The sequence below is a fragment of the Camelus dromedarius genome, chromosome 7, assembly GCF_036321535.1.
Source record: "Camelus dromedarius isolate mCamDro1 chromosome 7, mCamDro1.pat, whole genome shotgun sequence".
Taxonomy (NCBI): Eukaryota; Metazoa; Chordata; class Mammalia; order Artiodactyla; family Camelidae; genus Camelus; species Camelus dromedarius.
Window position 1 is genome coordinate 29549106 of NC_087442.1, and position 22983 is coordinate 29572088.

The 22983-nt window shown below is 35.8% G+C and overlaps 1 protein-coding gene across 1 annotated transcript in view; it reads right to left on the reverse strand.

Annotated features, from left to right (window-relative positions):
• MET (MET proto-oncogene, receptor tyrosine kinase) overlaps positions 1-22983 on the reverse strand; it is a 106283-nt gene that overhangs the window by 15222 nt on the left and 68078 nt on the right. The window contains exons 8-17 of the mRNA XM_031455257.2: positions 22844-22980; positions 21998-22159; positions 21121-21220; positions 17530-17748; positions 10156-10302; positions 8309-8462; positions 7971-8111; positions 4687-4917; positions 2653-2733; positions 475-656 (exon numbers count right to left, since the gene is read on the reverse strand). Coding sequence (XP_031311117.1) covers positions 475-656; positions 2653-2733; positions 4687-4917; positions 7971-8111; positions 8309-8462; positions 10156-10302; positions 17530-17748; positions 21121-21220; positions 21998-22159; positions 22844-22980 — 1554 coding nt within the window. The remainder of the gene's footprint in view (positions 1-474; positions 657-2652; positions 2734-4686; positions 4918-7970; positions 8112-8308; positions 8463-10155; positions 10303-17529; positions 17749-21120; positions 21221-21997; positions 22160-22843; positions 22981-22983) is intronic.

A 22983-nucleotide genomic window follows, 5' to 3' on the forward strand; every position in this document is an offset into this window, starting at 1 on the left:
TAGGAGAGTGGACAGAAAGTTTGAAAAATAGTAAGAGATACAATTTTAATGAATTAATTAATTATAGAATTAAGTATAATTTTTCAATGTCTTTCCTTCTAAAGTTAAAACTCTATGTGGGTAGAGGCTCATTCTGGCTCTCTTTTCTCCTTTGCTGTGCTTTTCTGGCACACAGTAGGCACTCAAAGATGACTAAATGTACCTATCCAGGGGTTGGTAGAGCAAGACTGCTTGCAGGGCAGGATAAAATCATTGCCGCTGGGAACTCCTTCTAGGTATCACTATCTTCCTACTAGGATAGAGGATTTTGAGGTACAAGTGAGTTGAACTGGCCTCTGTACATCTGAATGGTGCCAGTATTTTGTATGTGCTTCTTTGGCTAAAAGCTTTTTAAAAGGTTCAAAACAGGCAAATTCTGGAAGGCTGGCTGGCTTACAGGTAGTTTACAGTTAGTGAGCTTAGTAATATACTTACGTGAGTCTCATTTCTAATGAAATTTCGAAGATCTCCATGTTTCATGTATGGTAGGACCACCAGCGGAGACCCTTCACTTCGAAGGCAGATTCCCAAGAGTGAGAGAACATTGGGATGACTAAAATCTTTCATGATGATTCCCTCGGTCAGAAACTGGGAAACTTCTCCTATGTCAGTGATTCCTGAGAAAGCCAATAGTGGAGACATTAACTTCATTAGGGTACAACGGATACTTTGCAGGGAGCAGTGGAACATAAAACCATTGTGCTGTATTTTACACTGATGCCTCATCCTTAGAGTGCTTCTTTACAATACATCTGAGTGAATGATGTCATCTGTGCTGTGCCTTTAAGTCACCACCTGCACCATTTTTGTAAGATTAGAGTTTAGCAATCAATTTGTCTCATGCAGAACCAGTTTCTCTCATACAGAAAAAGGAGAGGAAAGCAGACCAGTCCATTTCTGTAGTGATTGTCTAGGGTAGGCGTCGGCAAGCTTTCCTGTAAAGGGGCAGATAGTAAATAGTTTTGGCTTTGTAAGTCACATGGTCTCTGTTGCAAATACCTGACTCGCCATTGCAGTGCAAAAGCAGCCACAGACAATAAGTGATTGAGTCTCAATACACTTTAACAAAACGGGCAGCAGGCCATAGCTTAGCAACCCCTGCACTAAAAGGATCTGAAGACCAATTGTTGTCTATGGTATATAAGTAGACTTTTTTTTCCGTATAATAGTTTCCAGTCATGTCCAGACACAGATCCCGAGGGCCTGACATTATTCAGCATTAACAAAGAGTTAACAACATTTAATTTATTAATCCGATTAGTATTAGTGTCAGTGATAATAAACTTCTACAAATGCAATGCATTCCAAGACCTGGAAGTCCATCTGGACCAAAGAGAGATCAACACACACCAGGGACAGAGAAAGATTTCTTGGCATTAGGACTGTTCTGAGTCTAATTGGCAGCGGTGCTCTCTCGTGAGGCAAGTTTATTGACAAGTATACTTAATCCATCACAGTTTGCAGTTAGATTTCATATAAACTGTCCCTTTAATTACCTCGTGGTCAGACTTCCAACAAAATCAACCGTATAGAACACTGCTCAGCATGGAGATTTATGTTTAAAAAGGCTAAAATATTTCTGGCAATAATGTATCTTGCAGGAAAACCTTTCACTTGTGCATTGAAAGCTTATTAATTCCAATAAAAATTTGTAATATAGCTGGTTAACATTTTTCAGACTGCTACAAACTACAAGCAGAAATTTAGAAATGGGGGTAGAAAAGGCAAGCACCTCGACTTGATATGTGATACCTGTCAGCTAAGGTGGAGCCAGGAAAACTAGTATGAGGAGTATATTGAGTATATTTATGCCATAATTAGGGCTCTGGGTCATTAATAAAGTCTTAGTTTATGTTTGGAAGCATCCCCTGTTTCTTTTCTCTCTCTCTCTCTCTCTTTTTTTTCAAAGAGGAGTAAATCAAACAAAGTTTAATAACATGTATACACGGAAGAGACCCAGGAAAAGTAACCCCAACATTCCCAGCTTCTTAAACAGAGTATGCATTCCATTTTAAACAGATTTTCTCGATAACAGATAATATTTAATATATATTCTAGTATTAAAAGGGTGTAAGGATCACTTGTTCAGGTAGTTCATTTCTGTGGAATACCTCATGTACCAAAAATGCAGATAAACAAGGTATTATCACAATCACAATTTTTAAATTTTCTGCTGGCACATTTTTCTCTTGTTTGTTTTATTTCATTTTTTAAATCTTTTTAATGGAAGTTGTGGTTAAAAAATAATTACAGTAATGCCTCTGGGTAAAATGAGTCATTACTACTGTATGTGCCAACATGCTTCCAATAGTTTCCATAAATGTCACTTGCAAAACAAATATTATAAGCCAAACATAGTTAAGTGATACTCAGGCTCATCCAAGAACCTAATTTCTCCTACACTTTTACTTATGAAGGCTCTCAGGGATAATTTCTGAGGAAATATTTCAGTAAGAATTTAGATTAAACACATTTTCAGGAATAGACCCATAATTCCAGCAGTTGCTGATTTTTTTCACAAGGGAAAGGGTAAATCAACATTTTATTATGAACTATTTATTAGTTTGCAAACCAGAAAAGTGTCCTCTACTGTTAAATAAAAATATAACTTACTATTCAAGGATTTCACAGCACAGTGAATTTTTTTGTCATCATTGTCCAACAAAGTCCCATGATATACACACCCAAAATGTCCTACATGAAAGAGGGAACTTGGTTAGTCCTGCATTACTTTTAATTGTGCAATATTATTTATTAAGCCCTTCATGATTTTCATTTCCTTTTTTTCTACATGCAAAAAGTGCATTGTTTCTTATACTTTTGCTTAACAATACCACTATGTGTGTCTATTTGTGAAATAGGTACTAGTAATATATTTCACCCAAAGATATAAGCACTATGATTATTTAATACATAGTAAAATATTTAGGTGATATAACTGTTATTAAAGGTTAACATAATAAACTATTCAACCATAGTGGAACCACTGAAAACAGGAGCAACATCTGCCTCATACAATAATCATTATTTTAAAGAATCAAGTAACATCTTTTAAATATGAAAATAAAGTTTTACCCACATGAAGAAATGCAATAAAATAAGCTCCCTATATTCCAATAAACTGAAATGAGATAAAAATGTCACCATCAGAAATAAGATTAGAATTATAGAGTAAGGATTTCCCCCATTAGTCACAGGTTAATACTTATCCAGGTTGGCAGAAACTGAAAGGTAATTGCCCAAATGAAGCAAGTTCACTCTGAGTCATTTCATCTAGTTCTCTCTGGTTTTAGCCACATCACTTTCCCAATGGTAGCCTTTCATCCAGTGGTAGTAATTTTCCCTAGAGGTGCCAAACATCTGATAGCTGTGTAAGTCTTTCATTAATTAATTTGTCCAGCTGGCCAAGACTCCCTGAGTCCCTAGTATGTGAGTGTTGGGCAAGAGTCTACCCTCTTGTAATGCAAAGATGAATAAATAAAACCTTTGCTCTTGAAGGCTCACATTCTACTGGGGAAAAAAGCACATAAATAATACTTAATATTTATAGAATAATTAGTGATTATTACTTCATAAGAGAGATAATTGCCATTCTTAGCACCTTTCATGATAAAAATATAAAATTTTAATTTTACAATATGTAGAATTAGAACATAATTAGTGAAGCCACACACTCTAAAACTGGTGCAATTACTGGGATTGATAGGCTGGTAAAAGAACTATATATTACTCTGATGTGAAACAAGTTTGCAAACAGTGAAGCTGCTATTTGGGAAGGGGCGCATGCTAAGGATTAAGATCTGGAGTATGTGTTAGAGGAATGCATGGATGTCGTCACAGGAAAATGGGGAGGCCTTGTGAGCACACAAGGCAAATCATCCCATCAGCTGCTTCTGCCTCATGCTGGCTGCTGTCTGTGCTACCTCTTGCAGCACATATTGAATAAAAGGGATCAGAGGCCATTCAGTATTAAGGGTAAAAGCTTTTTAGAAAAAAAGGAAAGAGTGGAGTTCATTTCCTGGCTTCTAGTTGGTTTCTTTTCCTGCTCAGTATTTCCTCAAATCCTGTACGTGCTAGCTGTTATTGCTGCTCTGGCTGGCTTATTACAAATATTCATTCCCCTTTGTATAAAGAAATTGAAGTGCATTGTAGAGATGATGATATATGTTGCTTCAGACCAAGGGAAAGCTATAAATTTCCTGTCTTCTGATGCTGTCAAGCACTGTATAAACTGCTATAAACCAGGACTTCATAGAGTCAGTCATTGTTCTCAGAGTAAAGAAAGACTGGAAAGAGATATGAGTAAAATATTAGAATTTAGAGGAATGATTTTTAGAAGGAAGTACAAGGCAACTTTCAAGGAATTATAGTTGTCATTATGAAAAAGGTGAGGAAGGAATGTGGTTTATTTCTAATATGTTTGGGAGATTATCAACTTGTCTCCATGCACCGGGGCAAATCCCCATGGATGTGATCTGCAGGGCTGTATTTCTGAGGAACAGAAGTCAAGTGCACTTGTTATCACTGCTCTGTCAGTTGCTTTTGCCATTGTCTAATTCCTAATCTGCAAAGGCAGAAGATAAAATGCTTACTGGAAAATCTGAGTGGAAAACACTGTTTAACAAAAAGCTGCATGGAAATACTTACCTCTTCCTATGACTTCATTGAAATGGACAATTAGGCTGCTCGGCCCAATCACTACGTGCTGAACTGCCTGGACCAGTTCTGGATTTAGAGCACTGAGGTCAATGTGGACCGTATTTTGCAGTAATGGACTGGATATATCAGAGTCCCCACTAGTTAGGATGGGGGATAGGTCTGTCAGAGGATACTGCACTTGTCTGCATGATCCATTCTGAGTTGTGTTAGGAAACTGGTCTGCAAGATAAAGCAAAAATATTAGAAGCAATAGTGAAATCTCAGTGGGGACAGCAACAGGGGCAGCAAATTAAATTAATAACAAAACCAAATTTTAAATTGAAATTGAAAGAAATGGTAGTTGCATCACTGAATGAGGGTAGGAAGAAACTTTACAAAGGAACTGGTTTAATAAAATAAGTTGGGAGAAGAAATGGGTCTATGTGTGTGAGTGTGTGTATTTATATATATATTTTAAAAATTTATTGATTTTCTTTTAAGTATATTAAGCAGTAACTTTGAAAGCTTGTTTACCTTCTTCACTTCCTTAGACACTTCTCTTTTTACATGTAACAAAAAGTCAAGCTTGTTTTTTTAATATACTATATCCTCAAGAAAGCAAAGGAGCAAAAGAAGTCAAGCAACTGCCTTGTCTCACAACAATCCAACTCAAACATAATAAGATGAAGAAGATGCCTTTTGAGAGACTAGTGTTTATTAATGGAATTAATTAGTGTTGCTCAAAACCCACGTGGATTCCTGGCCAAAGAAAAATATGTGTAGTGAAATGTTATATATTTAATATATATATGGATACACACACATACACACAAATGATTAGAAATATATAATGGCTAAAATTTCAGAACTGGAAACTCTTCACGTTAGTGGTAAATTCTCCATTGTGGTGATGCAGCAGATTAAGTGCTACTGCTATTTAGAGAAAGCAGATTAGAATTGGGTTAGTGTGCCATTTGTATTGCTTAGTTGATGGCGTTTGGAAAGAGATCAGATCAACATTCCTTGTAAATTGATCTTTATAACCAAAACTCTGTAAGAGTCTCAGGCAAGCTTCTCTTTTGCTAGGTGAAGCTTTTCCATTTCAGGGATGGGGAACTGAGGGGCTGAGAATAAATTTCTTATTGCCAAATAGGGCAGAGGGCCACCAGTTGCTTTGCCCTTTCCACTGGGAATCCATACATGTCAAGGAGAGGGCATTATATCTGCAGCAACGGACCTGAAGATAAACTGGGCTGCTTATTGAAATGTATTAGTATATAACACAGGGTGAGGGGAAAGGCTTATGTGGGGTGCAGTCCCCATTAGCACCAAAAGATAATATTGTTTGTCTGCAAAAGAGTAGGAAAATCAGAACTTAGGAGAAGGGCATAAAAAGAAAGTTGATGGTACCCTGACTATTCCTAATTCTACCTAAGCATTTTTAGTATTTTTCACATTGGACAGCTGGGTTAATACATCAATTTGGCTGGAGCAGTAAATCTCAACCGTGGTTCCAGAAAAGCTTTCGGATCACCTATAGTTAGAGTAATCACTAGCTGGAAACTAGACAGATGCAACCTTAAAGAAAGGATGCAGAATATCTTGGGAGTGCATGAGATACTGGATGGTGAGGGAAGAAAAGAGTCTCGCTGGGTGTCTGTTCCTTTAATCCCAGAATCAGGTTTTCCAGATCTTCCCCAGGGGATGGAAATGCAGATGAACCTCTCTAAACTCGGTTCCTTCACCTTCACTTCTCAAACCTTTGCACCAAGAGATCAGGGTTCTAAATTCTCAGAGGTGCAGAAATTGAGGGAAATCCTTGATGAGGCACAGGAAAAAAAGACCTCTGGCATAGAAATTCTGTTGACCTTTGGGTTAAGTTCAAACATGTGCACAAACCAATTTAAGTCATCAGTGTGTGATTCTGGTATAAGAGACAGAGAATTCTAGATCTGGATGAAAGACTGTCAAGGAAGCAGACCCCACCACATAAAGAGAGAGCTCTGTAGGTGCCTCTTTGTTAGGTGCTGGCTGTCCATTTCCTCATTCTTTTCTCTGGATGGCCTTCTTTTGCCTATTTTGTTTTTACATGTCTCCAAGGAGTAGGTTCAATGTAGGAAAGAGGGTGAAACTCAAGTTTCTTACCAATGATGACAGGTCTGGTGAGTAATGAGGTTGGAGGAAGATTAAGTATGCTTCTTTAAAAATAATTACTTGTGAATTTTAATGATCTCAGATTAGAGCTATTAAATGTGAATATGAAATAATAATTAGGTCTAAATTTCAAAATTATAAACTGGATTTGATTTGTTCATGTGTTTAAGTGCTTGGATTCTTAAAGGTGAATGGAGTCATGTGGGAAAAGACAACATTAACAGTGTCTACAGAACATCTCTACAGAACCAACATAAACTTCAAAAAGTAAGAGGCAGTAAGTGTGGAAAAAGTTAAAATTTTAAGGCCTCATTGCTCTTGTACTTGTTTTGATGAGCAACTTCTAAGTTTTCCAGTATCCTTAACCATCTGTGACTCATTTTTTTTGTCCAATGGTAAATATTCAACCAGGAAAATGCTTGGACTTGACTCACGTCCTGTAGCTTCTAAAGATAATGGAGCAGATACAATACAGAAATTTTGCTTTTATGAGGAGATTTTAAATAAAACAATGTGAAATGCTCTGGCTAACCAGACCATTATTAAACCTGGTGTTTTGCAAAGCAGATGATGTTAACCCCTCCTTTTAAAATAGCATAATTGAACGTTTTTATTGGATAATACCCAAAATATATTCAAGTTCTCAGATGCTGTGGGTAAAAGGCTGAGTACTAACAGTTCACTGAGAATCCTTCAAAGGCATGCTAAAGGTATAATTTAAATGTTTGAGGATCAACATGTTAAAAAAATGTAGCAGTACCAGGTTCTATTTAGAGAAAAATAAGTTTTATATTTTAATTCTTTCTGGGTTGTTAAAGAGAGCTTCACAATTTCTTAGCATTGCACTCAGATGATAAACACCTTACCTTTGTGCAAATGATTTTAAAATGAACTTCTTTTTTGTGAGAACAGAGTGTAAAGGCTCTAAAAATCTCATATAATATATATATGAGTTCATTTTAAAATTAAGAACCATATAATTCTGTGTCAAATTAAATACTTCTTTGGCCAAAGTAGAGATAAATACTTCTTTCATATGTTTATGAAACTATAAAGGCAAAACCCAAAATAAACAACAATGCCACAACCCACTGAGGTATATGTATAGGTATTTCTCAGAACAATAAACTGAAATATACCTTCTGGAAAAGTAGCTCGGTAGTCTACAGATTCATTTGAAACCATTTCTGTAGTTGGGCTTACACTTCGGGCACTTACAAGCCTATCCAAATGAGGAGTGTGTACTCTTGCATCATAGCGAACTAATTCACTGCCCAGATCTTAAAACAGAGAGAGAGAAAGAGCTCGTTAAAGACTTGGCTATCATGGGTCCCAGTAGACTTTGACCTAGTAACCAGAACTCATGGGTTTTATGGATTGCATATAAAACTGCACACATGAATCTACGACAATTTTTAACTGTAATGACCGTATTCTTAAGGCAACTCCTTAAAACAAACAATAACAAAAAATGCACCTTTAATTTGCTTTCTCTTTTTCAGCCACAGGAAAAGCCCGAGTGATAAGAGTATTATTGATATTAAGACAACACCAACAATCAATCCTGTGAAATTCTGATCTGGTTGAACTATTACTTTTCCAAGGACGGTTGAAGAAACTGCTTGCTTCCACTAAAAACGACAAACAAAAGTCAGAATTTAGCCATGATAGATACAAAATACACTACACAGTTGAATCACAGTCTGCCTTTTTATTACTGTTCTAGAAGTGGTATAACTGCCTTCAGATTAATAAGACATTCCTCAATTCTGCTTCTGTGCTCAAATAATTAGGGGCTACTGATCACTGAAATACTCACATGATGTTTAGGTATGTGTACTTGCAACTACGTATTAGAGATAAAATAATAAAAATCAGTCTCTGTTTTCAAGGAACTGGAGTATAAAAGGATAAAAGGGAGACAAACACAAAAATAAATGATTACAGTACAATGTGATTAGTACTGCAGAAGTATGAACATATAATAAGGAACAGAGACAACAGGATATTAATTCAGTCCTAGAAGGTAGGGTAGATGGTAGAGGGGACTCCTCATAAGAGGTAAATAATCGTATTATTATTATGGGATAATAAAAGTCTCAGAATATTTTAATTTCAGCTTTAATACATAGAAGAAATCTTTGAAGACCCTTCTGGCTCTAACATGGTATGATTTTTAGGATTTATGATCCTTCTGAATTCCAAACTCTGATCCCATGATTCAGCTTTAGATTCTTAATTCTTTTCATACTTTCTCATTTCATAACTTTTTGGAAGGCTTCAGGAACCCTTTAAAAATCATACCTTCTTGGATAAACAAAATGTGGTGTACCTACACAGTGGACTATTATTCAGCTCTTAAAAGGAATGAGGTTCTGATACACGCTACAAGGTGGATGAACCTTGAAAACATGCAAGTAAAATAAACCAGACACAAAAAGACAAATATTGTATGATTTCACTAATATGAAATGCCTAGAATAGGCAAATCCATAAAAATAGAAAGCAGATTAGGGGTTACTAAGGGCTGGGAAGAGGAGGGAGTGTGACAGTACTATTTAGTGGTTCCAGAGTTTCTGTTTTGGGTAATGAAAAAGTTTTGGAATTAGTTAGTGGTGACGGTTACACAACATTATGAATGTAATTAATGCCACTGAATTGTATGCTAAAAAATGGTTAAAATGGCAAATTTTATGTTATATGTATTTTACCATGATTAAAAAAAATTAGTAGTGTAATACACCTAAAACCATTGAATTGTATACCGTAAATGTGTAAATTGTATGGTACGTGAGTTAATCTCAATAAAGCTGTTAAAAAAATGAAAAAAAATCACTCACTCTGGTTCCCAGTTATCTGATTTAGCTGTTTACATGAAAGAAGTGACTGTAAAATAGCTTAATTCTCATTTTACTTCATCCAGTGCATACATATTCTTTTACTTATGGATCCATGCATTTGAGGTCACTATGGAGGGCAATACTGTGTCGGCTCTGGCCTCCTGGGGTGGTGAGATGTGGAGAAAGGGCACTCTTGAATGTGTCCTTATCCCTCCTGAGCATTATAGCAAATTTTGCCAAGAGTATGGTATGATGGAGAGGGAGTAAGGCTACCAAGGACTTTTGAGATCTACCCTGTGAAGCTTGGGAAGGAGTCAGTGCAACAAAAAATTCACTATTTCTAAAACAACAACTAAGAATCAAGGCTGAGCTGATGAGCCAAAGCCAACAGACAAATGAGCTTTAATGATTTATTTTAAGCCTGTAGTGACATAATTACTCTGGCATCTTTATTTACATCATGAGAGGAAAGCAAGAATCCCACCTCTATATTTAGCTCGCTGTTCAATTTCAGCAGGTCATTGGGGACCGTACATAAAACGGCTTCAGAATGCGAGTGTATATTCTCACAGCTCTTATTCCCAACTTTTAACACTTCACCTTTAACTGCTTCAGGATCAATATCATTTCCCTGAAAGAAAAAAAAAAAGAGATTGTTAACACTTCACAATTTTGCAGGAATGCAAACAATTGTGAAGGAATATAAATACACTGCAAACATAGGCCTTGTTGTTTGCCAAGCCATGTGATTTTCTGATACTCATTTTCATGGGAATTTGGATGGCTGAAAGACAGCATGACCATTTCAGGGTGCTAATTAGCCAAGAATCATAGCATATAGCTTTTGCATCAAATTGAAATTCAGAGAAAAGGAAATAGATTCTTGGTTTACACCTTTACGTCGAATGATCTTATTTATAATCACCTTATTAATGTTTTCAGGGGGCATTGATGGTTGGCAAAAGGGAAACAATTTAGAGATTCAGCTGTTGAGCTGTCTAATGCAGGGATACCCAGCTTTCGCTTCACTTCTAGAATCACACTGAGGGCTTTATAAACTAGTGATGCCTGGGTCCCATCTCCAGAGATTCTGATATAATTGATCTATGTCAATAAATTCCTTTTGTTGTTTTGAGTTGAGCAGTTTCTTTTCATCCATCTTGCACAGTTGGATCCTATACATAAATGAATCCATTTTTAAAGAAATTCTCATAAGACACCGTATGACCCTCATTATGATTTGAGAACATGATTCCATTATTTTGAAAAATTCTACATAACTACATGAGGTCTTTAAAAACATTATTCAATTTGATATATCTAGTTAACTGAAGTTACCATTAGGCATTTAAAATATCAACGTTTTGTTGAAGAAACCACTAATTAGCCTTGGGAAAGAAGTGAAAAGAGAGGTACAATTTCTCATGAAGACTTAACGAGTAGGGTTATTAATTAAAAAGTCATTACTTTGAGGAGAGAGATATTAAAACATATTAGTATTTTTCTTAGGGACAAAGAGCATCCAATAATAACTACACTACTACTACTTTGTTCCTACTTTGTTTTATATGATCTTTAATACTTGGCAAACTGCTTTTACATACATTGTCTCATATGTATCTCAATAGATTGGCAAGTTAGATATTATCCCGGGAAAAGAAGTTGGAAGAAAATACTTCTTTCTAACATGAATTTGGAGCTTAAGAAAAAACAGATACAGACAAACTCTATCCTTATGATATTTCTAGAGGCAATATGTGTACCCCTTTGAACCAGGTCACTACACAGGGCAAGTCAACGTAGAAGCACATAAATCTAATCGGTCACTTTGGGGCTTCAAATGACAACTTGTTGGTTAGGTCTGAGAAGGGCTAAGGCACTGGCTCACATATTGCAGGGAATTCAGGGAATGACAAAGGAAAGAGATTAAAGAGCTTGAGGCCTTGATTTATGAGGGAATGACTAAAATGTGTCTTGCTTGCTTAGATAATAATGAAGGCTGGGGGAAGGGATGAACATACTGAATTTACACTTCTAATACTTTTAGGCTCAGGGTTGCCTAGGATGATGCATAAAAGCGTCTTTAAAACAAAAACAGATTACACAGCTGAACAACGAAATCCCTTTTCATTTGTGCCTACTAAGAAATACATGATAATTAGTGACTTACATAAGAAATTATTAGCTTTGTGTGTTTAGTGATAATTTTATTTTATTTTAAAATCTTTATCATTTTTTAATTGAAGTATAGTCAGTTACAATGTGTCAATTTCTGGTGTACAGCACAATGTTTCAGTCATACATATATACATACATCTATTTGTTTTCATATTCTTTTTCATTATAGGTTATTATAAGACATTGAATGTAGTTCCCTGTGCTATATAGAAAAAAATTTTTTATATATTTTATATATAGTAGTTAATATCTGCAAATCACAAACTCCCAATTTATCCCTTCTCCCCTCCTTCCCCACCTCTTTTCCCGGTAACCATAAGATTGTTTACTATGTCTGTGAGTCTGTTTCTGTTTTGTAGATAAGTTCATTAGTGTCTTCTTTTTTCTTTAGATTTCACATTTGAGTGATATTTCTGGATCATATGGTAAGTCTATTTTTATTTTTTTGAAAAATCTCCAAACTGTTTTCCATAATGTCTTACACCAACCTCATTCCCACCAACAGTGTAGGAGGGTTCCCTTTTCTCCACACCCTCTCCAATTGTTTGAGGACTTTTGAATGATGGCCATTCTGACTGGTGTGAGGTGATACCTCATTCTAGTTTTGATTTGCATTTCTCTGATAATTATCGATATTGAGCATTTTTTTCATGTGACTATTGGCCATTTGTATGTCTTCACTGGAGGATTCCTTGTTTCAGTCATCTGCCCATTTTTGGATTGGGTTGCTTGTTTTTTTGTTATTTACAAAGTTGTATGAGCTGTTTATATTCCGGAAATTAAACCTTTGTCAGTTGCATCATTTGCAAATATTTTCTCCTATTCCGTAAGTTGTCATTTTGTTTTGCCTATGGTTTACTTTGCTGTGCAAAAGCTTATTAGTTTAATTAGGTCTCATTTGTTAATTTTTGCTTTTATTTCTATTGCCTGGATAGACTTCCTTAGGAGAACATTGCTAAGATTTATGCCAGAAAATGTTTTGCCTATGTTTTCTTCTAGGAGGTAGTGATTATTTTAAAAGTCTACAATCTGAGATATCACAAAAGTGATACTGGAAGCCCAATCTATATAACAAAGGGACTTGAGTTAAAAAAAAAAAAAGGTATAGGATACTTTTTGTCATTTAAAATAAACATAGCTTTATCAAGCTGAGGAAAAAAAGGTATATGTTTAGAAATTTTATTATTTACTTTTTATTATTTAATATTAACTATTATTAAATAGTGGAACATATTTACAAAGTTGGCTTAGTTTTTCAGTCATTAAAATGGTAATATATAGGTTTTAAAATAAAACAAAATAGAAGGAGCTTTCTGGTCTTCAATCCCTTACACACACAGAGCAATTGAGAGTTATAATTATCTTGTTTTATCTTGTAAAGACACTTCCCTGAGGTAGGCATTATTGTACTTCCTGCTTTACACATTGAGAACTAAGGTTCAAGAACGGACTTGGTTCTGAAGCAAATCAATTCTATTTGATACAAAATCTATTTACTGTCCACTATTATGTGATAAATACAATGCTAGTTTCTGAGAATATAAAGATGAGTAAGTGTTTCTTCCTCTTGATGTAATGTCAAAATGAAAACATTTCTAAACTGAAAAACTATGACTCCCAATGTGTCATATCAGGACGTCCCTTGTCTCTTTGCTCTGCAATTCTGGCTACTTATGATGCATATTTCTACCCAGACTCAGGCCTGGGAACCCATGTCTAAGCTGGTTATAGAACAGAGCAGATGGAGGTGTAAGGGGTAGGATATGAACAACAGCATTACAATAGGAGGGGTCCCACAAGTTTTCATACCTCCAGGTGGCCACAATGTTGAGTCTGGGAAAGTCGGCTAAGACAGTGAGGTGGGATGGTAGCAGGACTCAACCAGGCCATGGTCCAAGGAGGCTAGCAGCAGACTATCAGTGAGGTGGTGGTGGTGGTGATGTGGTGACACTTACGCTTTACCCAGAGGATATGAGTCCCTCAGCTTAGGAAATGGGCCGAAGAATCTTAACAGAAAGCTTCAAACTAAGTCATAGGAGGTTAATAGACATTTGGGGAAAAAAGTTCCCAGAAAAAAGTTCATCTGAGAAAAGCTGAGTGAACCAAAATTAAACTAGTTTCTTCATTGGCTATTTGGGGTACTGGGAAACCACAGGTGCTGTCTATGTGCCCTGGAATATGTTTTTGTTTCCCCTACAGAATGCATATTAAAGTGTGCAGCACAGGGAAATACAGTTGACCCCTGAATAATGTGGGAGTGAGGGGCACTGAACCCCATGCAATTGAAAATTCATGTACAACTTCAGTAGGCCCTCTTTCTTATCTGAGGTTCTGCATTCATGGATTTAGCCAACCACGAGTCATATAATACTCTAGTATGTATTTATTGAAAAAAATCCATATGTAAGTGGACGTGCAGTTCAAACCTGTGTTGTTCAAGGGTCACTTGTACTAATTTACAAGCACCAGCAATAAGAATAGGCCTTGACATTGGGCCAAATGACCTCTAAGAAAAGAGCCCTTTATTTCCACCCCGTCTAGAGACAGAACTGGCCTCAACAGTGGTTGTGAATGGGTTTGGGCCTATAATTGCACGTACACTAGTCAGAAGTGGAAGGAAGACAAACTCTGGCTGGCTCTGGGCAGCAGGAAGACTGAGTTAGCTCAGAACTCTTCTCCCTTCTAGATCCTTCTGGTGCCCAGACACTGACACAGGTCTCTAACTGAGCTCCCAACTTTTGTTCTTGTGCTCACAGTGTCGTAGCCCGAGCCCCTGTTCCTTGCTTAAGCTGATCTTCCTGCTCCATTTTTCTTGTTTTAGCCAATTTTCCAAATTGGACTTCTGAAGTCTCTCCATTACCATGTACATTAGTGTGCTCCAGAATAAGATGAACCCCCCCCCCCCCGGGCAGTGTCAGGCAGCCCTTGTTCCAGCATTAAATACTGTGCTTCTCTAGTTTTCATAAAACATGCTCATGCATTAAAAGGCATATAATAAGATAATTAGGGAAAATATAGGGTTTCCTTAAACAGAATTGATTTTTAGATTATTTGAGAGAGTTTAGAGCTATTTTACTTAAAGAATTGAATAAACAGTTTCATACCATATGACAGAAAATTTCTCTATTATGAAAGGTATTTTGGTATACATTAAATGAAAGTTAACATGAAAAGCTCTGTAATTTAGTGGAAAGAAGACCAAATTTGGGATAAAGAAACTTGAGTCTGAGCCCTTGTTATGCTGCTTGCTCCCTAGGTGACCCAAGATAAATTACCTAATCTTTCTAAACCCCTATTTACTCATCTATAAATGGGGATAAACATCACTGACCTTACAACCTCATAAGTCCACATGAGTCTCAAATGAAACAACGTATGTTGAAGTACTGTGTTAACTAAAATTCCACACAAATGTGAGCTGTTGTTGACATGAACACTGAGTCCTAATGTGTACTCCCCAAGAGATGTCTACTTCTGATGACCACTGCCTACAACTGGTGCCTAAGCCTTCATCATAAACCACCTCTCATATTGATAAGGTTCTGATTTGTCTTGAGGAGTGACTGATCCTTGGTCTCAGTTACGTATTTTTGATCCAAACTTGGCTGACCCTCTTGGCCATGGTGTAGTCACTGGGCCAATTGCTGACTGAGGCAATTCTCAACTAAGGCTGGAAACTATCACAACCTCTCTTTAGCCAAGGAATTCTTGTATGCAGGGCTGCCTGAGGAGCACGAACTCTTCCTGGCAATAACAAGCAAATCTCACTCTAAACACGATTCTTTCCACAGTGCTTTCACTGATGGAACACAAACATACTTCATATTTATGTTCTGAATGCTAATTGAACAAACACAACATGAAATAAAATGACCTCCTTTCTTTTAATAAAAGCAATCCACTACTTGTCCAGAAGAGACAAAGAACTTCTCTTTTCTTTTCTTTTGCTTTACATTCCTTTGTTTCTGCTCTGAGAGGCAGAGGTTTTAATGTGATCAACTTTAGAAACTGGTAAAGGGTTAAACTGCAGTCACGCAAAGATTCTCCTACACCTTAGATTTCTTCTTACACGTAAGTAAAGTGGAATTCGGAGACGATTAAATTATGACACCAAAACAGTCCCCCTAAACTGCTCCCTTTCCCCCAGATTGCCACTCTGTGACATGACAGGTGCTGTACGCTTACACTTGTTAGAGAAAACAGTCATTCTGTGTACAGGCAAGAAAAGAAAGTGTCTTGTGTTTGTTTCCAGAGACCTCTTGGGCCAGGTTGGGAATAGTATGGAAAGGCTCAGGATGGTGTCAAATCATGTTTTTCTTGGTCCAACGGTTTCACAGGACATTGAATAATGGGTATTTAATTTACAGAAAAAGGAGTTTTCTCCTTCATATAAGACTGCTTGGAAGGATAAAGAACCATTTATCTAATCCTTTGATGATAGATAGAGGAACAAAAAATGGGATTTCTCTGGGTGTAAAAATATTTGCAAATAAACCATTGTTTTCATCAAGAAAAACCAAATGGAATCTTTCAAATGGCAAACACAGTAATTGTTGAAAGTAAAAGGTCACACTAGATTAGTTTTACTGAAAAAAAAGAAGCGATAAAAGCTTTCTCCTTTTCTAAAACTAATTAAAGAAGCAGATGAAAGAACTTTGCTATGGTAAACATGCTGTTCATTGAAACAGGCTTCCATTTAATTTCATGCTGGGCTTGCTTAATTATTGTACAAAACACAATTGCGAGGTTAGTAAACTTGTATGTGCGTGAACGTGTGCATGGGTTTGGCTGTAGATAAAATCTTGTTTTGAAAAAGCAGAAAATTTTTAGTAGAAATGTATTCTTACTTAGATGGAGACGATCTATGGGAATTGATATTACATCTAAACAGGGACTATCCTATTACTTGATGTTTGTTCATATTGTCATGCAGGCTGTCTTTCGGGGGAAAATTCTGCATGTCTAACACAACATGTTGAAGGAAAAATATTTTGCTGTTTCTAGTGACTGGAGCTATAGATAATTAAAGTTTTGACCATTTTGCCTCTTTTATTACTATTTGAAGTAAAAATGACTGAAGCAACATAAAAGAGCTGAATTTTAGCCTTTGTTCTGCCACAATTTCATCACGTTAACTTCTCTGGGCTTTAGTAGTCTTTGCAACAGGTTGGGTGAGAAAAGATGATCTATTATTGTCCAATTAAATTATATTTAGATGCTAATATATTCCTGAGGTAAAGGAAATCCAGCTCCATTTATAAAACAGCTTAGAGATGACCACACCCAGATATAAAATTCCAAGTATTGGAAGGAAGTACGGAACTACAATTGATGCATTTACATTTAAGACTCTTCCCTTTTACCTTATAATGAGCATCCAGGGAAATACAAAACACTGGCAGAATAATGCATCACAGGCAGCTTATTTAATGGATTTGTGTCCCACATTTACTACTTTTTAATATATACACAAGAAAGAGTTTTTAAATACTTCGTTAAAAAGCAGTCCATGATTATACATACGTTTTAGTCTTACGTCAATAAGATTTGTTTTTCAGAGCTTAGATATTTGCTGATGTAGTATAAGATAATGACCAAGTACAACAATTCTATTCACATAGCTATGAATTCAATTAAGTGCAAGTTGGTGATTTAAGAGAGCATTTTAAGCATTTCTTACCTTAATTTCCAGTACATTTTCATTGCCTATTGAGATCATCACTGGTTTTTCAAAAGGCTTAAACACAGGATTATGTACATAAATGAGATCAAAGTGTTTGGAATGGATCCCATCTAACATGAAAAAGGCTTTGGTTTTCACAGGGAGTTGTAGGTTCAGCTGTTGTAGTGAAGGAGTTGTACAGCAGATTATCTCTGAATTAGAGCGATGCTGACATGCCTGTAGTAAGACACAATTATCCACTGTGAACAGAACACCGTGCTTTGATAACATCATAGCAACTTTCACATTTCACTGATTCAGACAATCAATTGAAAGTAAATAATTTTTGAAGAAATCTCCATTTAATTTCCTAATGTTGAAGAACAAATTTCTGGAAACATGACAGATGTAAGATTATCTAAACAATGCAGCTCTTCGAAGGAGCTACAGAGCTTCACTTGCTAGGAATAAGCTATGCTGATCTATCTGAAGCTGTCTCTCTTCATCACTTTATTTTCCTTAAGAAGACAGGACAGTCACCTAGAGGGTGACTATTTATGAAATTGCTATGGAAGGGTGGGAGCTAGATTTTGTGTAGTTAGAAGTCCTTATTCACATCCTAGCTTTAAACTAACCTGTGAGAATCAGGGCAAAGACCTTACTTGGGCACTCAGTTTCTTTATTTAGGAATTAAGATTAAAATGCTATTCACAAGGTGGAATACTGCATGGTAAAGTGCTTTGTCCACTGCCAAGCACCATACGCTTCACATTATAATTAACTACATAGTTAAGTCATCTTATTAGTCTGTTTTAAGCTGTCAATTACTGAGTGCCAGGTTTGTGCAAAATACTTTACAAGGTTGGTCTCATTTAATTCTCACAATAATCCTATGAGGTAGATGCTATGATTACACACATATTAGAGATGAAGAATCTGAGATTTTCGAGCTGATGTCATCAGACCAGGTCACACAGCTCTGAGTGGCAAAGTAGGGAAAATAAATCCAAGGCCACTGGCTCCAAAAATCGTCTAACTCCCACACTGTGTGGTTTCTTGCTCACTCTGTATTCTATATTAGTGAATCTTTTCCTATGCTCTCTATTTTACAAAGCCTCTGCTATTATTATTTTATGGCCTTTGATCTGTCATTTCAAATCTTCCCCTTTGTAATTCTGATTTATAGAAGCTTGGAAAATGTGGTTTCCTCTTGATTGTGCTTAGACTAAACCAGCAACACAAAGTGGCACATTTAAGGTTAAACGGTTGCATTTTTTCCCCTCAAGGAAAAGACAAACAAGCAACAACATCCCTTTGATTTCCTCTCCTTTGACAAGCAGAGTTGGAGATAAAACAATTACTTATGTCCACAACAGAAAAAGGACTCAAGACATACATAAAAAGCCACAAACAAAACTGGATATTTGATATTTTTAAATACATAATTTAAAAAATTATCCTACATTTAAAAATGTGCACTATAATCAGGTAAAGAAAACTGATACATAGATATAATATGAATAAAATTTATTTAGTTTTGTATCAAATTTATATTATAATGCTAAAAGCTATTTATTCCTATCATCTTGAAAAATGGAAATGAACAATTTTATTGCCATTAAAATAATTCTCTACGTAACAAGAAATTTGAAAACTATACAATAAATTGCTGGCTTCTAGGACATAATGCGTATTAACAAATTAATATGCAATTTGTTTAAGAAGATGATTTGTATTTTTATTTTAAAAGATTTGAGTTTGTTGGATTTAAAAATTATTGTGGCGGATCGATATTTCTAAATTAGACCTGACCAAGAGTTTTTATCTTTTAAATAATGATTCAATTCAATCATGATCAGCTTCAAATTCTATAAAAAGCAGAGAACCTGGAAGGAACACACATCTCTTTATGAGGTAATTTTCACAAACAATAGTCAAACAGACCCACTGAATTTTTCACTCTTATCCAATTCAAATAGTTTTACTGTACTAATATGTTTGCAGCTAAAATAATAGAAGTTTACATTTCCGTGTATAAACGGACACGATTTTAATCTTCTACCATTGTTTGAATCTTTCTTGGCATATTGGACTCATGTCTCACAACTAGGAGGTTTTTAATAACAATTTGATTACAAATGAATGAATAAAGCCATGTGTCCTCATAATGCTGGTGAGGGAGAAGGAAGAAAACTTAGCCATTGTTTTAGTAACACAAGCTTGGTGTGAATTAGATAAACTATAATTTCTCAGAGTTCTACTTTAAAAAGTCACATGCCAACACCAAAGAGGGCTATTGTTATTCTAATAGGTTAATGAAAAATTGTTATGCCTGCTTGTGGAGAACTGATGTCCTTTAAATTAATAGCAGTGGTATTCTAACTTTGTTTGCGGCTGTGTGTGGGGATTGGTTTCAAAGCTCTCTACTTCATACAGTGGCTCTCTGGAGTACAATCTCTCAGGAGTATCATAAAAATCTAATAATACTCTTTAGAGGTGATGCAATGTGGCTGGTTGAGAAGGTCAAGAAAAATCTTATTTGAGATGACCTTATTGTTTGGTGATTTGGCTTGACATTTTTAGCTCCAAATTGGTTTTTGTAATTAAAGCACACTGCAGCCTTAGCCTTCAAGAAATATTGGATGGGAATCTAAAAGGAAGTGCTGTAATTCAATCTATTACCTTCCCAATCAAGACCTGGCTTGAGAAGAGGCACTTAGAACTTCCATTCTAAGTTGTGTGTACAAGTCCAACTAGATTATGGGTATTTCATATTAAAGAAAAACAACAAAAATATGAAATCTGTGTAAATAACTCCAAAATTCCTGAGGTCTAAAGTAAAACTACCATTTTAATGTGATCTATATAAATTGTTAGAGTACAAAATAGGTCAATCGCTTTCAAGGAGGCATTCAGTTAAATTCTGACTGATCTTGCAAATGAAAGAAAAAAAGGTAGAGAAATACCAAACAACATACACACTCTAGGACATAAGTATTCTTCTTTCTCATTACTTGACAACATGCTAACAAAGGGACAGAAGAATGGTAAGAAAAGGGGGTGCATCAGAAAATATTGTGTGCCTGCCACTTAGGAAGTCAAGGGTGCTGCAGCAAGATTAGAGGCTCTTATTAGACATTTTATTAGAGCAAAAGGGTTGATATTCTGTGGTGCATTAAAAAGAGAGGATAGCAAAAGGCGATGGACTGAATGTGTTCTCCCTAATTTCATATGTTGGAACCCTAATGCCCAATGTGATGGTGTTTGAAGATGGGATCTTTGGGAGATAATTAGGTCATAAGAGTGAGGTTCTCATGATGGAATTAGTGTCCTTATAAGAAGAGACACAAGAGAGCTTGCTTCCTTTTTCTTTCTCCTCCTTGTGAGGATACAATGAGAAGACAGTGTGTGTGTGCGTTTTGTTTAATCATGTTAGCCTGAGACTAGATAATATTTGTTGTTGAACAAAAAGTAGTATTTGACTTACCCTGCAAGGAAGATAACTAGCAAACATTAAAGGCAAAACTGAAATGTCTCCAGTACCATGAAAGCTGGAGGTAGAGGCAGAGATACAGAACTCTAAGTGCAACTATCACTCAAAGTACTTACCACGGTAAAGTTCCTTCCTGCTTCATGAACATTTATTACCATCCTCAGGACACTAACTGAATTCAGGTATTTTCCAACACCTGTTATTGTGCTCCCACCACTGGCAAAAATAAAAGAAAAAATAGCAATGTTGAGAGGTTCTTCCTTTATCAAGTATTTTAGGGGAGAAATTACATTAAATCACACGTAGTGATTGCAAGTTACAGCTACAGTCAGTCAAATGGAAGTTCAGTGATAACTTTTCTTTAGAAACAACTTACTTAACTTAAAAATATTTTTTAAAATTCATATTTCATAAGCTGAAGAAATGCATTTCTCTTTTTATTCACCAAATATGCAGAAAAACTATTTTTTCCCTGTCTGAAAAAAAATACAAAGAAAAATGAACTTAATTAATTATTGTTGCTAGACTGATAGAATTAACAGAAACAAGGCAGACTGAACTGGGTCCAATGAGATACTAACTCATTGGGAGTCTGGTACAGGGAAAAGCTGTGTGGAAAGTAGGCAGGGTGAAGAGAAGAACGGAGAGAAAAAGGTGATTTCACCTTTGGGCACTAAGGTCAGTATAGAATTGAAATGTACATAATATAAGTGCATAAATACTACAGTGCCCAGTTAAACTGTTTTACTGAAATCTATTTAAAACATAATATAATAGGATAAAATATTTCTTGGCATAAACTAGCACTGATAAAGTCAAATCGTACTCAGAACCTGAATGTAGTTTTCACTCCTAAATTGGACAAGCAGCCTTCAAAAGAAAAAATGCAACAGCATCAAAGCCAGAGATAAAACTGTCTTCCTCTTGAGTATTCAACAGCCAATCATCCTCATGTTCATTATCGTCTTATACCCATCAGAAGCTTTTACTTACCTAATGAAAGATTTAGTGGGATGTATTTCGTAGACAACGGGGTCTTCCCGATAACTGAAGCTGTTTATCTCTCGGTTGGCTAAGTCAATTTTCAATTTAACAGGAAACTCAGTTGGAGTGGTTTGGGCTGGGGTATAACATTCGAGAATACTATCTGACACACTGAACAAAAAAAATTAAGAAAATGTACCTTAGCTCTTAGAGATACACATATTTTAGAATTATATCCGTAAATCAAAAGGATATCACTCAATGGCTCCTAAATGGGAATTTCCTGATGTGGTCTAGAAAAAAACTCTTTCTAATGTAGATTGTTTACATTTGACTGGATCCTAAACTTAGCTTTGTTGTGGACAAGCCATCCTTGACTTCAAAGTATTTGGGATTTTAAGCAATTTTTAAAGTATTCTTTTGGTACTTGGTTAAATTGAGCTCTCCCAACTCTAAGAAGAAGAAACATAATTTCCCTCCTAACCCAATATCCTTCATGTTTCTTACCTCCCCAAAGTGATTTGGTTTAATTGTAAATCTTGATGGAAATGTTTGTTTTAATTTATTGTCAATTACCAGAATCTCACAGCTCATAGCATAGCTGAGATCCAAAGTATAACAAAGAAGGTGAATGGAAAGACAAAACTTAAAAGTGGAATTAGTAAATAATAAGGGAAAGGCATAAAAAATCAGCAAAAGGGATAGATGGATTTGGAAAGGGGGAAGTATTGTAAGCAGAAGAATAATAACAAACATCTTGATTTTTCCCCACAAAAGAATAATCTTTTTCTTGATTTGCTAGGTACAGATATTAATCTGACTTGATTGATACAACAATAAATAAATTTACAATACCTTTTCAAAGTACATGTTTTTCCACCAATTGAAATGTGTCTAGAATTCCCACTGTTTAGGTGCTTTCCAGTTAAAGTAAGTAAAGTGCCACCAGTTTTAGGACCGTAACTTGGAGAAATACTTGTTATTATAGGATCCTG